This window comes from Somniosus microcephalus, chromosome 3, assembly GCF_052327205.1.
Source record: "Somniosus microcephalus isolate GS21.2 chromosome 3, FLI_Smic_1.0, whole genome shotgun sequence".
NCBI lineage: Eukaryota > Metazoa > Chordata > Chondrichthyes > Squaliformes > Somniosidae > Somniosus > Somniosus microcephalus.
This window is the reverse complement of record NC_140989.1, coordinates 321,903,434-321,916,465: the sequence shown is the minus strand read 5'-3', so window position 1 is coordinate 321,916,465 and position 13,032 is coordinate 321,903,434. Positions and strand designations below refer to the sequence as shown.

Here is a 13,032-nt window from a genome sequence, read left to right as displayed (position 1 = left end):
GGTATATGAGAGACTAGAATTCCAAAGTTGTTTCAAACAGGTGGGTGCTGGTACCATGGATGTCGGTTCGTTCCGATAAATTATTTGGTTTAATATGTGGTGGTAGACCTGTATTATAAATTGTCTCATTCATTCGGGTACAGTTTTTAGATCCCCTACAAGCTAAGTCGAACCTTTATGGCAGTAGTTTTATAAAGCAGCTAAGTCTATCCTCCCCTTTTTTAATATCATTCAGTATATCCACTGGCACCTTTTCAGTATTTGTAGGATCACTAGCCATTCTTTTCTCAATTTGAATGCAATTAAATTATTTTTAGAAAGTTTTTCTCAATTCTGATGTGAAGTTTGCTGCATCATCTGTTGACCTGTAGCAATCATATTGAATTTTTAGTGAAAATCTATTGGGCAAGTTAATTTGAAAAATACCAATTTTTAATGTATATTTCAGATGTGGGAGATTCCCCATTAACTCAAAATTATGCCCATGCTTTATAAAGATTATTTAAAAATGCATTCGATCATATTTACTTCCTGTTTGCACCCAAGTCTGCCTGAGATAAGATTACTGTGTTATGGGGCATAGTGTCATTGTAAGAATAGCCTGCATGTCCCAGGGTACCAGTACGTAATAAACCATGTTAGGTGTCAATATGGTCTTTCCTTGGTCCACGAAAAGGATGTAATTTTCCCCCCAAAATTTTTACTCATTGAAGAGGTGGACCACCAAGATTTCTTATACAAGAAAAGCACTCATCACTTTCTTTCCTATAGCTTGAAAGATGTTACTACTGTATATTTTGTATTACAACCTGGACTACTGTAACTGGAGTCTGATGTATAGCAGCATGGTGCCATGTAAATTATAGTTAATCATGGGTCAACTCACAGGATTAGCGCAAAGAATTTTTAATTTACAAAAAAAAAGCAGTGTATTTATCTTTTCTTCACCTTGTGCAATGCAATTCCATTATAATATGGAGATTTTGTTTGAATTAGATTTCTTCCTCTTCCTCTCCCCCAAAAATGTGTGTCATTATGTTTCCACACAGCATCCTTTGCTGCTTTGTAACTGGCTGCTAGGCAGTGTGTCAAATGTAACTTTGCCTTCTCTGTTACCCTCTTTTTTTATCCCTGTGCTGAAGTATCTTACACATGTGTTTACTGCTCCACTTCATAGGAAGTAGATTATCCTGTTTTATTTAATCAGTTAATTCGATTTTAACAATGAATGTGAATTACAAAACAATGGCTCTTTTACACCCTATTTAAACTAGGGCTATTGGTCTGGATTAAAAATAAATCTGCATCAAGGTAAATCAGTGCATTTAATTTGTACCCGAGCCAATGGTGGATTCACTCAGATTATCTGCAATTAACTTGACTCATAGTTCAAACATTTTTCCAGATTTTCCCACGGCTATGTAGTGTACTGCATTGTAGATTTAAATCTAATGTTTTCTAACCTCAATTAGCTGTGACGTATAATGAACAGATTAATTGATGGGGAATGTTCAGACCCATGAATTCAAGTTCATGAACAGCACTTGCTTCTAATTTTCTTCCAATATCATTTTTTTAGTTGTTCAAAAAGTTAACTTTATTTGTGTGTGTATATATTTTCATATCTTGTGACTTGACCAGCTATCTTTTGAATAGCATCCAGTCTGACTCTCCAAATTACAGTACTCTAATGATGAAGCAGCAGTCCAGTGTTAGTCTGCTTACTCCTTTTTAAAAACTAGAGAGACCTGTTCAAGCTGAAAATTGCGTTTGACTCATTATGTTGGTTTGGTAGGTGTGCTATTTGCATTGTGTTGAATTTTTTTTGTTATTGTTAAAAATTCACTCTACAAACATACTATTGGGACTCCTTAAGTGTGCGAATTGCTTAATCTTGATATTGATGATATTTCTCTTCCTCTGCAAGTAATTTGCAAGAATAGCACACAATTCTATTTGCCAAGGTGAAAAAGTCTCTGGTTAGATTCATTTAGTTATGACATTGAAGTTAGGAAGCATGACCAATGTAATCTAATACCAGTGAACACAGGTCCTTGTAGCTTCTGCTCAATTTACCATTTTAGTGAAGATGGTGATAGAAGTTGCAGTTCTGCATTCACCATAACTGCTAACTTTTATATTTTACAAATTGCAGCTTTTGGTGGGGGTAATTGCTGTATTATAGTATTTCAGCATAGTGCCCCATAATTTAATGTGCTTTACTTTAAGATGGTGATCCATTTGTCTTGGCATCATCTTTCAATAGCCAGTCTTTATATTGGCCAAGGTTTTGGTTATTACAACAGCATTATGTGGTTTAAATGAGAACCCATGCTGCTTTGTGTGTAAACTGTATTGGGATCCCAGGAAGTGACTTAATTATGATCTAAAACCATAACTTTCGGTGTAAATTACAGTTGTATTATGCGGTTATGAATCTGTTTCCCCGAGTAGAATGTTAAACGGTATGAAACTAAAAAGTTAGTGGGTTACTGATTCCAAGTGTACAGAAATACTATGTATTGCTTCTCTGTGTACTAATCAGGGGGAGTTTATAACTTCATCCAAGTCAATCAAAGTTAACCATGTGCAACAAAAGGAAGAATTATCGCACAGTAAAAATACAGGCAGCATGTTTTTGGGAAAAGAAGGAAGGAGGGGAAGATGGCAATGCCTCTACTTGCCACTGTCACTGTATTGCTGTTGATACTTGAATCATGCTACTCCTAACACTTTGGGGCAAAATAAACCTGATGCCACCTGTAAGATTATAGACTTTTAAGTTCTGGTTGGTCTTTGTTTTATCCCCTCGAGAATTTCTGTCCCTCTCTGACTCGGGAGGGGTGTGACCAGATGTGAGGTATGGTTCCATAAGCACCAGGAACATTCTGCTTCCTCGCCCACTGTCCTTTATTTATTTGCAAGCCTTGACCTGGAGTATGGAGGCGTTGCAGTTGAGCCTGACACTATCCTCAGCTGTGTATATTTGACACCAAAAAAAAAGCTATTTGAAAAACATTGCCCAAAGCTTGGCTGGGTTTCTACTATTTAAAACGGTGAGGGGAAAGATAGCTCGTTAACAGAAGCATAGGACTGTGCAGCTGCTTTGGGTTTTTCATAATGTGTATAGAATATGCATAAGGTCCCTTTATATTTACGTACTGTATATCAAATTTTTTAACTGAATTCAGAGGCTTTTGTACAGAAATGTGCCCAAAACTTTGTACACATCTTTGATTGGCTATAGTACATACTATGTAAATGCAGATGCTCATTTGTGGCATGCATCAGTTATGTGCTATTTCATTCAAGAAATGTACACATATTTGTACAGGGGTTTTGCACCATTTAAAACTGCTGTAACAGTCCAAGATAGCAAACCAATCACTAATGAGCCTCCTTAATCAACACTGCTTGCTCTCCTCTCAAGCATTGGATCATTGGATCCTGTTCTTGTGTAGGTATTGTGCTTGCAGTGTACACATTCGAGAAATTTATACAGACACATACATGAGGTGTACTACATTGAGTAAACTCCTAGCTTTTACCTGGTGTGTACTGTTAAAATTTCACAATTTAATTCAGAAAGAATGTTGAAAATAAGATTTATGCAATAGCATTCTTGCTATTTTACAATCCTTAAATGGGAACCAGGCATTAAAGTGTAAAAGGGCTGGAAACCAAGTGGGATCTCATTTCAGAAATGCCTTGTGGTTTTCTTTTTGATCTATGATATAGTTGATAAGTGTGTGCAAAAAACAAAGCTCTTGCATCCAAAATCCTCCAACCTTACAAACCGTTACAAACTGCTGCATTTGCACTCATAAAGTTTTTTTTTTGGCCAAAAACAAGGAAGGTGCATTACATGGCTGTTGGTGTGTAGCTGAATGGAAGGCTATTTGGTTTTAGGAATATTTTGGTTGAAGCATCAACAAATAATAACAAGCTATGTAAAAAGTCACATTTCTTAATATGACCCCACCTTTCTTATATTGAATGTTATATATAACTAAGAGCAGAATGACAGGACTCTGATAGTTTGGCCTCGCCTTGTGGCTTGCACAAAATACATTGCGCAAAATGGCATGTAACTAATATATTGTAAATTATTTTGAATTTCTGGCTATTTCATTATTAGATTATTTCCCAGTAATGCCATAGAGAAAGCTCTTTGCATGGCCTAGCACGTAATTACTGGAACTTCAGACAGCTGAAGAAGGAAAAGCTGCAATTTTTCACTAAAGAAACCTATCCAAAATAATGTTGGGAATGAGTTTTGGGCAGGAGTCCATTTAATTTTAAGGTTAAGATTTATGTAAATCTTATATAAATTATATAAACTGTTCAACCCTCTCTGCATAGATTTCATTTTATCTTTGCAATTGCAGGATTAATTAGACGTGTTCATTTCCGATCTTAAAGGAGGAATTTGAGCAAAAGGATTATGACCATATTTTGAATGTACTTGCCCTTTATCTCCATCTATTTGTGGTGTCACATAAAAGTTGCTCTAAACTTGTAGAGATATCTGAAGTGTTCCCAGGAGTGCCATTTTGATTGATTGCATGTGTTGTGATATCAGCCTTGGCTCCGTGGTAACACTTTCGACTCTGACTCGGGTTGTGGGTTCAAGTCCCACTCCAGAAACTTGAGCACATAATGCAGGCTGACACTTCAGTGCAGTACTGCGAGAGTGTCGCCTGTCGGAGATGCTGTCTTTTGAATGAGATGTTAAACCGTGCTCTGACACTATTCAATAAGTGCACTGGTGTCCTGACCAATATTTATCCCTCAACCAATATCACTAAAAAAAACATGACCTGATCATGTACCTCATTGCTGTTTGTGGGTCTTTGCTGTGTGCAAATGGGTTGCTGAGTTTCTGACATTGTAACAGTGACTACACTTCAAAAGTACTTCATTGGCTGTAAAGTGCTTTGGGACATCCTGAGGTCGTGAAAGGCACTATATAAATGCAAGTTTTTTCATAGGTAGTATGCCCATCTGCAGGCGTTTGGAAATTAGTGTTTTTCAGTTTGGGTTGATTCAGAGGAAAGCATTGCTTTGAAACTGAAACAAAATGTTTCTGATCAAAGTGCCAGTGTTGAAATTACTCTTCAATGCTTTATTTGGGGATTTTGTTTCTAGGATTATGCTTAAGCCACGTGTATCACAGCTTTTGAACTGAAGTGCAGGTTTATTTTTTATTAGCGATTTCTCTCCTTCCCCATTAGTTTCCTTGTGACACTTTCATGTTTCTGTCGGTGTTGCTCTGTACATGGGTGTTAAAGTACACGAGTACTCTGCGCATGCACTCGGAATTTTTTTCCCCCTCTGCACAACAATGCAGGAATTCAGTATGGGAAATTGGTATTGGCATGTTGAAATACCAAATGTGCTATGCAACTAGAGCTCTAGTTTGTGCATTTTTTAATATTTTAAACATTGTGGAGGGAGGGGGACATCCATCAGTAACCTACTATGTGGCTTTGGGCCTTGTAACCCATCTGAGGTTGCATGTAATTTTAAAAAACTGGGTCCCGCTAATCTATCTGTTGCGTGTAGTTTTGAGTCACAAGGCTTTAAAAAAAATATATATATAATGTACCAATCTGAAATAGGTATCTGATCAGTACAACCTATGCTCAAGAAAAACAAATACAAATTTAATTTTTTTGAAATGGAATTTCACCAATTTGGGATGGAATGCGTGCACTCGACACAATGATCTGTCTGGAAGTTCCAGCAAGGTCCTGTGAAACCTGTATCATTTGTAGGTGGAGAAGAAATGGAGGGGAAGGTTGGCAGCAGCCTTATTCACCTCTGCAAATTCGTGTGTGAAGCCTGCCAATAATTTACAGAAGTGATAAATCTGCTTCATTTAACTTTTCAAAAAAAAGATACAGGAACCATTTATATTACAATAACTGTATGGATGGGAATTGTTTTGTGATTCAGCTGCTGATTGGATGGATGTAATACAAAAACAGTAGTTGGATTATTTTCACGCAGCAAGATTCCTTTGTTTATATTGGCACTAACTTTTGAGCCTTTAATTTAAATAATGCTAATAGTGAGATCACAAATTCCCTGCTCCTAGTGAACTGTTCAACTAAATGTACCGTGCATTATTCTTGGAATTGCATTTTTCAGTAAAAGTGTTTGGCAAGATAGGAGCCACATAATTTTGGCAATAAAATTTAAGGTATTGATTTCAAGACTTTAAACTTCAGAAGTTTTTTTTAATGAAGTGGTCCAATTGTTGTGAACTTAAGTTGTATTATTATAGTTGTGGGGGGAGGGGGCGACAGAATTGTTTTTATTTCAGATGAACCCCATTCAAAATTATCATGTTTGGGATGGACTTCAGATTATCAATGGGTGGTCTTCCACTGAAGCATTTCACTGTGATTCATTCATTTACTGAATGTCATTTGGCACTGACAAAGGTAGATGGCCTTTTTATGCATTTGTGCATTTAGCAAATCTGTCTAGGTGAACAGATTAGACAATTATTATATTCATTGTTTTAAGTTTGCCACTTAGTAGTTGCTTCACACCTTTTTATCCCTTCCCCATGTAATTTTCAGCAGGGGTAAGTTAATGTGTGTATTTAGCACTCAGACTGTTCTTCACACCTAGATCATTTTGAACAACCAAAGTCTCTGGTTGAGCATTTACCTGATACCTTAATCAAGAACTTTAAGGGAAACTCCAGGCTCCAAACAACCATTTAATTCACAGGAAACTGCTCTAAGTTAAACTATTTAATCTGCACATTTCAAAAGTCTTGAGGATGCATTCTCATTGCAGCAGAGAAATAGCCAAGTCTTTTGTCACCAGATCATGGTGTACAGCTTATTAGCTGAAATTGCACAAAAATCAAGGACCCCTATGGATCTGTCTTATTTTCCAAAGTGCAGGAAAGCCATTCTATTTAGTCATTACAATCCTGGTTTATGGCTCTTAATTTCAAAAATCAATGTTGGCAGTTGTAGTTTTCCTATGCACAATATTTAGCAGCAACAAACTGAGTTTCAGTTGCTTTTGCTGACCACAAAACTTTACTGCTGTTAAATAGATGACTGGAGTAGGTACTCACTGTATTAAATAGAAGTTATTTGGAGTCTGTAGTTTCCATCATGGAAACTACGATAGTCATCCTATTGCATCTTTTTTAGTTCATTGGAAAAATGGGAACAACTTGTATGTTTTTTGCTTGCAAATTTTAATAATCATCCAACAGCAAAAATGTAACATTCTTGTAAGGGTATTGTCACAATTGGAAAATCAGAAGTGAAAGTCTACTTTTAAACTTAGTGCCTGTGTGAACAAAATGATCTTTTTGAGAACTCTCTGAATCCTTCTGTCTTTGAGGAAACTTTGTACTTTGGGAGTTCAGGTATTGAAAAACTTTAGTCACAATAGCTCAAAATATGTTTGTTTTTATTTGTAGGCATTTGAAGCCTGCTGGAGATTTAGAGAAATGCTTTATTTTTGTAATGATTATGGAAAAATCCTTGTGAATTTTAACTTTTTGTTGGCTGGTACATACTTGTTACCATTGCAAACGATCAGGTTCTAGTACTGTACAAGTAGGTATATAATGTTGCAGTCCACCAGTAAATCACTACATCTAGAACTGTAATCATGCTGTGGCAAAAAATAGTTTATAAAAACATTAGTTATGTTCTTGGACACAGATTCTTATTGGAAATTTGATTATACCATATTGTGATTATTGATATATTCACTTTCCCAAATAATTGTACCATCAGAAAATGGTATGTGGCATCCAATACATGAGAAGTGCTGGCACACTAGCTGTGCTAAACCAGAGCTTTTTCATCATGTAAACTAGCAACTTAGATTTGAGATTTCTAATCAATGTTATTTGTAAATTTTGCAGAAAATTCTATTCAGTTTCCGGTAATCGCCTTCCCCCATCCTGCTGAAATGTTGACGAATGATCAGAGGGCAATTTGCAGTTGCAAAGGAGAATACTCAAAGATGCTTAAAATTACCATTTTCACTCCAATCAATAGTTACATTTTGTCTTAATAAAAATTTGAGTCCTATTTCAAGTGGAAAATAGTGATCTTTTGTTTTTGATAGGAAAGGAACATTGTTTTAGAAACTTAGCCCTAAGTTACCGAACCAAAGTGTGTACAACATGATGCTGTCATGTATGTTCTGAAATATTTATAGCTTCAGTTTGAAATAGTGTTCAGCAGCAGAACAAACTTTGAAGTGAGGTGTTCCAGAACAGGAAATGCCCTTTTTAAAGACCAGTCCAATCTAAAGAGGCATTGGTAAAGGCAGAATGGGGCCTGTTCTGTCTAGGTATACCTAGTATCAATTCTTGTATCACAGATGCTAAGGTATTTGGGAACATTGTGATATAATTTTGAACTGTGGATCTGAGTGCTTTCCTTATAAACATAGCAAAATGATTTACTTTTGTAAGCTTGTTATAGACTTCAGCAAAGGTGGAGTGGTCCTTTGCCAGTTTGCAGCTGAGGCACTTGAATAACTAGATCATTTGCACTTGTAATAAAAAGCCCTTACATTGTGTCACTACATTTCTATGCAAAAAAGTTTTCCTCTTTTTGCAACGGGAAGAAAAAGATGTTGATTGTAGATCTATTTTCTTATTTATGAAGGAGTTTTTGCTAAATGTCTTAATATTCAGACCTCTAATAAAAGCTATAATTTAAGAACCACGTTGTGGAAAGTTGTCAGACTGTTGAATTACTTTCCTGTTGGACATGGCCTTGCAACACACAATACTCAATTTGGTATTCAGTCAAGAAACCGTAGGACTGCTGCTGTGGAAAGGTGGAGATGAAGAAAGATTTAAACTTCTACAGACTAGGCAAAAACTCTGAATCTGATTATTATACCTTAATGTGTTTTGCTTGAAATAAAGTGTTCCATTGTCCAGGATTATCACTCAAATTGAGTTTTTTCTTGTTTTATAAAACAAGAACAGCAATGTCTTTTAATCTAATCCATGTTGAATTAAGTAAAAGTTTATGTCAACTGCATTACCATTGCAGAATGCCCCCCCAACTCAACCTGTGGGGTGGGGGGGAATTGTGGTGTCCATCATTGACCAGAAACTTAACTTGACCAGCCCCACGCCTACAAGAGTAGGTCAGAAGCTAGATATTCTGTGGTATCTCACCTGACTCCAAAGCCTTTCCACCATCTACACAGCACAAGTCAGGAGTTTTTTTATTCATTGATGGGATGTGGGTGTTGCTGGCTAGCTAGGCCTGCATTTAGTGCCCATCCCTAATTGCCCTTGAGAAGATGGTGGTAAGCTGCCGCCTTGAACTGCTGCAGTCCATATGGTGTAGGTACACCCACAATGCTGTTAAGAAGGGAGTTCTAGGATTTTGGCCCAGCGATACAAGTCCAAGTCAGGATGGTGTGTGGCTTGGAGAGGAACTTGTAGGTGGTGATGTTCCCATGCGTCTGCTGCCCTTGTCCTTCTAAGGGGTAGAGGTCAGAGCTGTTGAAGGAGCTTTGGTGAGTTGCGATGGAATACTCCACTTGTCTGGATGAGTGCAGCATCAACAAAAGAAGCTTGACACCATCTGGGACAAAACACCACCTCCAAGTTCCCCTCCAATTCATATGCCATCCTGACTTAGAAATATCACTTCCTTCATTATTGCTGGTTCAAAATCCTGGAACTCCCTCCCTAATTGCACTGTGAGAGTATATGGACTTCAGCAGTTTCAATAAGTGGGGATGGGCAATAAATGTTGATATGAGGCCCACATCCCATGAATGAATAAGGCTGGCCAATCCCTATGCCAAATACCAGCTAGTGAAAAAAAGTGTATTCATAGCCCATTAATCATACTCAAACCCTTACTGTATTCAGTCTCAAACTGGATGCGATAATCACATACATGTATTCCACCGCACAGCACACAAATAATGAAGCAGTCTGTGCCTACATATAGCAAGGCCTGGGTAACATTCAGTCTTGGGTTGATAAGTGGTAAATAACTGCACCACAAAAGTGGTAGGCAATAACTATCTCTAACTGCCTCCTTGACATTCAATGGCATCAACATCGGGGGGGTGGGTCAGTCAGTCTCCCCATTGACCAGAAACTTAACTGGACCAGCCACGTACTGTGTCTACTATAGCAGGTCAGAAGCTGGGTATTTAGCACCAAGTGCCTCACCACCTGCCTTCCCCAAAGCCTTTCCACCATCTACAAGGCACAAGTCAGGAGTAATGTTCCCTATAAGCTGTGCAGCCACACAGCCTGGGACTGGCTTTTGCAATGTTAAAGTTCACATGTGCAAAACTGGGCTGCGCACCAAAAGAAAACTTACAGGGAACATTGGCCAGGAGTTTGATGGAAGTGTCTCCACTTGCGTGGATGAGTGTAGCTTCAACAGAAGATGATCGACACCATCCAAAACAAAGCAGCCCACTTGATTGGCACTCCATCTACCACCACCACCAGTGCTGCAGTGTGCACCCTCTACACAATGCAACACACAAAGGCAACTTCAAGGGCAATTAGTGATGTACAATAAGCAACACCCACATCACATGAATGAATAAAAATAAAGTAAGCAAGGAAATCTAAAATTTAATAAAGGGTTTGTGATGTTTACACAATAGAAAGACAATACATATTTAATAGAATCCCTCTTACTATTTGTTTGGTCTTAATCTATAAATTTATCACATCCTTTGAACAAGTTTACAAGGACACTTAATACATTGTAGGTTGTTTTCCTAGAACTCATTTTTTATTTAAAAAAAACTGGCTGCTGTAGATTTCTTCAGATCTCACTGTTTTCCCCAAACCAATTCAATCTTGGCTTGGTGAGCTTTTGAGGATTTTGAAAATGAACTTTTACAAATCTGTAAGGGCATAGCCTTCCCACTCAGATAAAGTTTATTACGGCAGTCAGGGAGCCATGGGTCCATCTTTGTGCTATTATTTTCACCATGTTTCCACATCAAAATATAAGCCATTATAAATCCAGTCATGAAAGCGTCAAACCCTGCACGGTGGGTGCCACCCTCATATTTTTCCATTTTGCTCTTTTCCACCACCTCTTCAGTTCCCGTACACTTTTGATCCTTAGGGTTGTTTTCTTTGCTGTGGCTTATAAATTCCCCCTGTGCTTCTGCTTCATCACAGAGATTATCTTCACTTTCCTTCTCACTTAAGAAATCCTCTGGGAGTTGTACATCACTTAAAAGCTTCCCCTGTACTACTTCTGCAGTGTCCATTATTTCCGGCTGCACACTGGCGTTGTCACACAGTAACTTATATGGCGGGATGTCATTAGGAGCCATGTTATCTGCAGCTGTGGATTCAGTGGGGTTGTCACTCAATTCCATTGTGTGCGGTCTCCGTTTTCTCCTGGCCTTTCTCCTCTTTCTTTTATCATCTTTGATCCGTTCATCTTCATCAATGATGAGGTCAGTGTTGTGCGACAGGGTGCATTTCACTCCACTTGGACACCAGCCATAAGCCTTTTAAGAGACATGCAAAGACATTTACAAGTATGTCATCCTGGAACTCACTGCCCATTATCACTACAGCATATTAAATTGTGGTACAGCACATGGAAACATCAAGAGTCATACTGTGCTAGCTTTTACCCATAATCCCCCCCATACAATGAGTTCCTCACCTCCTCATGCCCATCAGGAAGAATTAAAAAAAACTTAGAAGTCAGGTTATTCCAGGCTGCTCTGTGCACCTATTGATTGGTTCAGGGACATTATTCAGAGAGGCTCGAAGCAAATCATCTACAGGAAACTGTTTTTTATCCGGCACGGACGGGACCGACGTGGTGCCGGTTCATCAAAAATTCCGGATAACCAAACGCTATAGTAAAAGATAGGGAGAGCTGACAGCTCCGTATAAAGCAACAAACCCTGTTGCTTAGCAACAAGTTCAGAACAATGGCAACAAGTTGCAAGCGTCTCTGTAGCTTAGCAACAGCTGCAGCCACACCCTTGCACAGCAACAGATGGAGGAAGGCAAGTACAATATGAAGTAAAACCTACTCCTGAATTTTTCCGGTTATTTAGGTGCCGGTAAATCGAAAGTTTCCTGTATCTGGTCTCTGTGAAAGTGTCTAATTCAAGGAGATTTATGGGTAGGGCACCGACACCCCTCATTTCATAAGCACAAAATCCACCAAAAATGTAAAATTTGATGCCAGTTATACTCACAGAAAACCGTTCACATATTCCCACTTTTCTCTGTTCTGTAACCTCTTTGTCAGCCTCTGGGAGGTTGCAATACCGATAGTCAATGTAACCTGTGAACAGCTGTTGATAGTTACAGAACTCAATGGAGAGATGGCTGCTGTTAGCATCAATTAATCTGGTATTCTCTCTTCTGCTGCAAATTGAAACAAACATCAACTTACCATTAGTAGTCAGGATAAATAAATTCCAACCATACTTTTCCTGGACTTCAGACATTAGACAAGGGCCTAGTATTATGTTTCAAACCACCAGAGGTCCTCAAAGAGCTTTGTAAACAGCAAAACTCCCTCTAATGGCAGCAAAGAGGTACTGCTTTCCCTTTCGCAGTCAAATAAAATGTGCTTTTTGCACAGAAACCAACCCACAAAAATATACTCATTAAAAAGTTGCATTGAGTGTATGCTGAAGAGTTTGGAGCATCAATCTTTTGTAGCAAAAGTGTATCTATCCTGCCACAATTTTAAAGTGCTTTAATGTTTGGCTATTTACTTTGCTCAAGGTTGGGGATGTCTGTGCTCAGAGTGAAACACTTTTCCACTCGGTGTCTGCATCAACCAAAGTGCCAAGTAAGGTTCCTGCCACTCTTCCAAAAGAGTGTCTTATTTTGTCAGCACTCCCGCCTCTGAGTCAGAAGGTCGAGGGTTCAAGCGAGAGATTTGAGCACATGATCTAGGCTGACACTTCAGTGCAGTACTGAGGAGTGCTGCCTTTCGGATGTAATGTTAAACCAAAGCCATGTCTGCTCTCAAAGAGGGACACAAAAGA

General features: G+C 38.3%; 1 protein-coding gene across 7 annotated transcripts in view; it reads right to left on the bottom strand.

Annotated features, from left to right (window-relative positions):
• Positions 1-10,601: 10,601 nt before the first annotated feature.
• Positions 10,602-13,032, bottom strand: part of toe1 (target of EGR1, exonuclease) — a 22,086-nt gene continuing 19,655 nt past the window's right edge. For all 7 annotated transcript variants that reach the window (XM_085983061.1, XM_085983063.1, XM_085983059.1 and 4 more), the window contains exons 7-8: positions 12,229-12,400; positions 10,602-11,520 (exon numbers count right to left, since the gene is read on the bottom strand). In XM_085983061.1, coding sequence (XP_085839187.1) covers positions 10,825-11,520; positions 12,229-12,400 — 868 coding nt within the window. In that variant the 3' untranslated portion in view covers positions 10,602-10,824. The remainder of the gene's footprint in view (positions 11,521-12,228; positions 12,401-13,032) is intronic.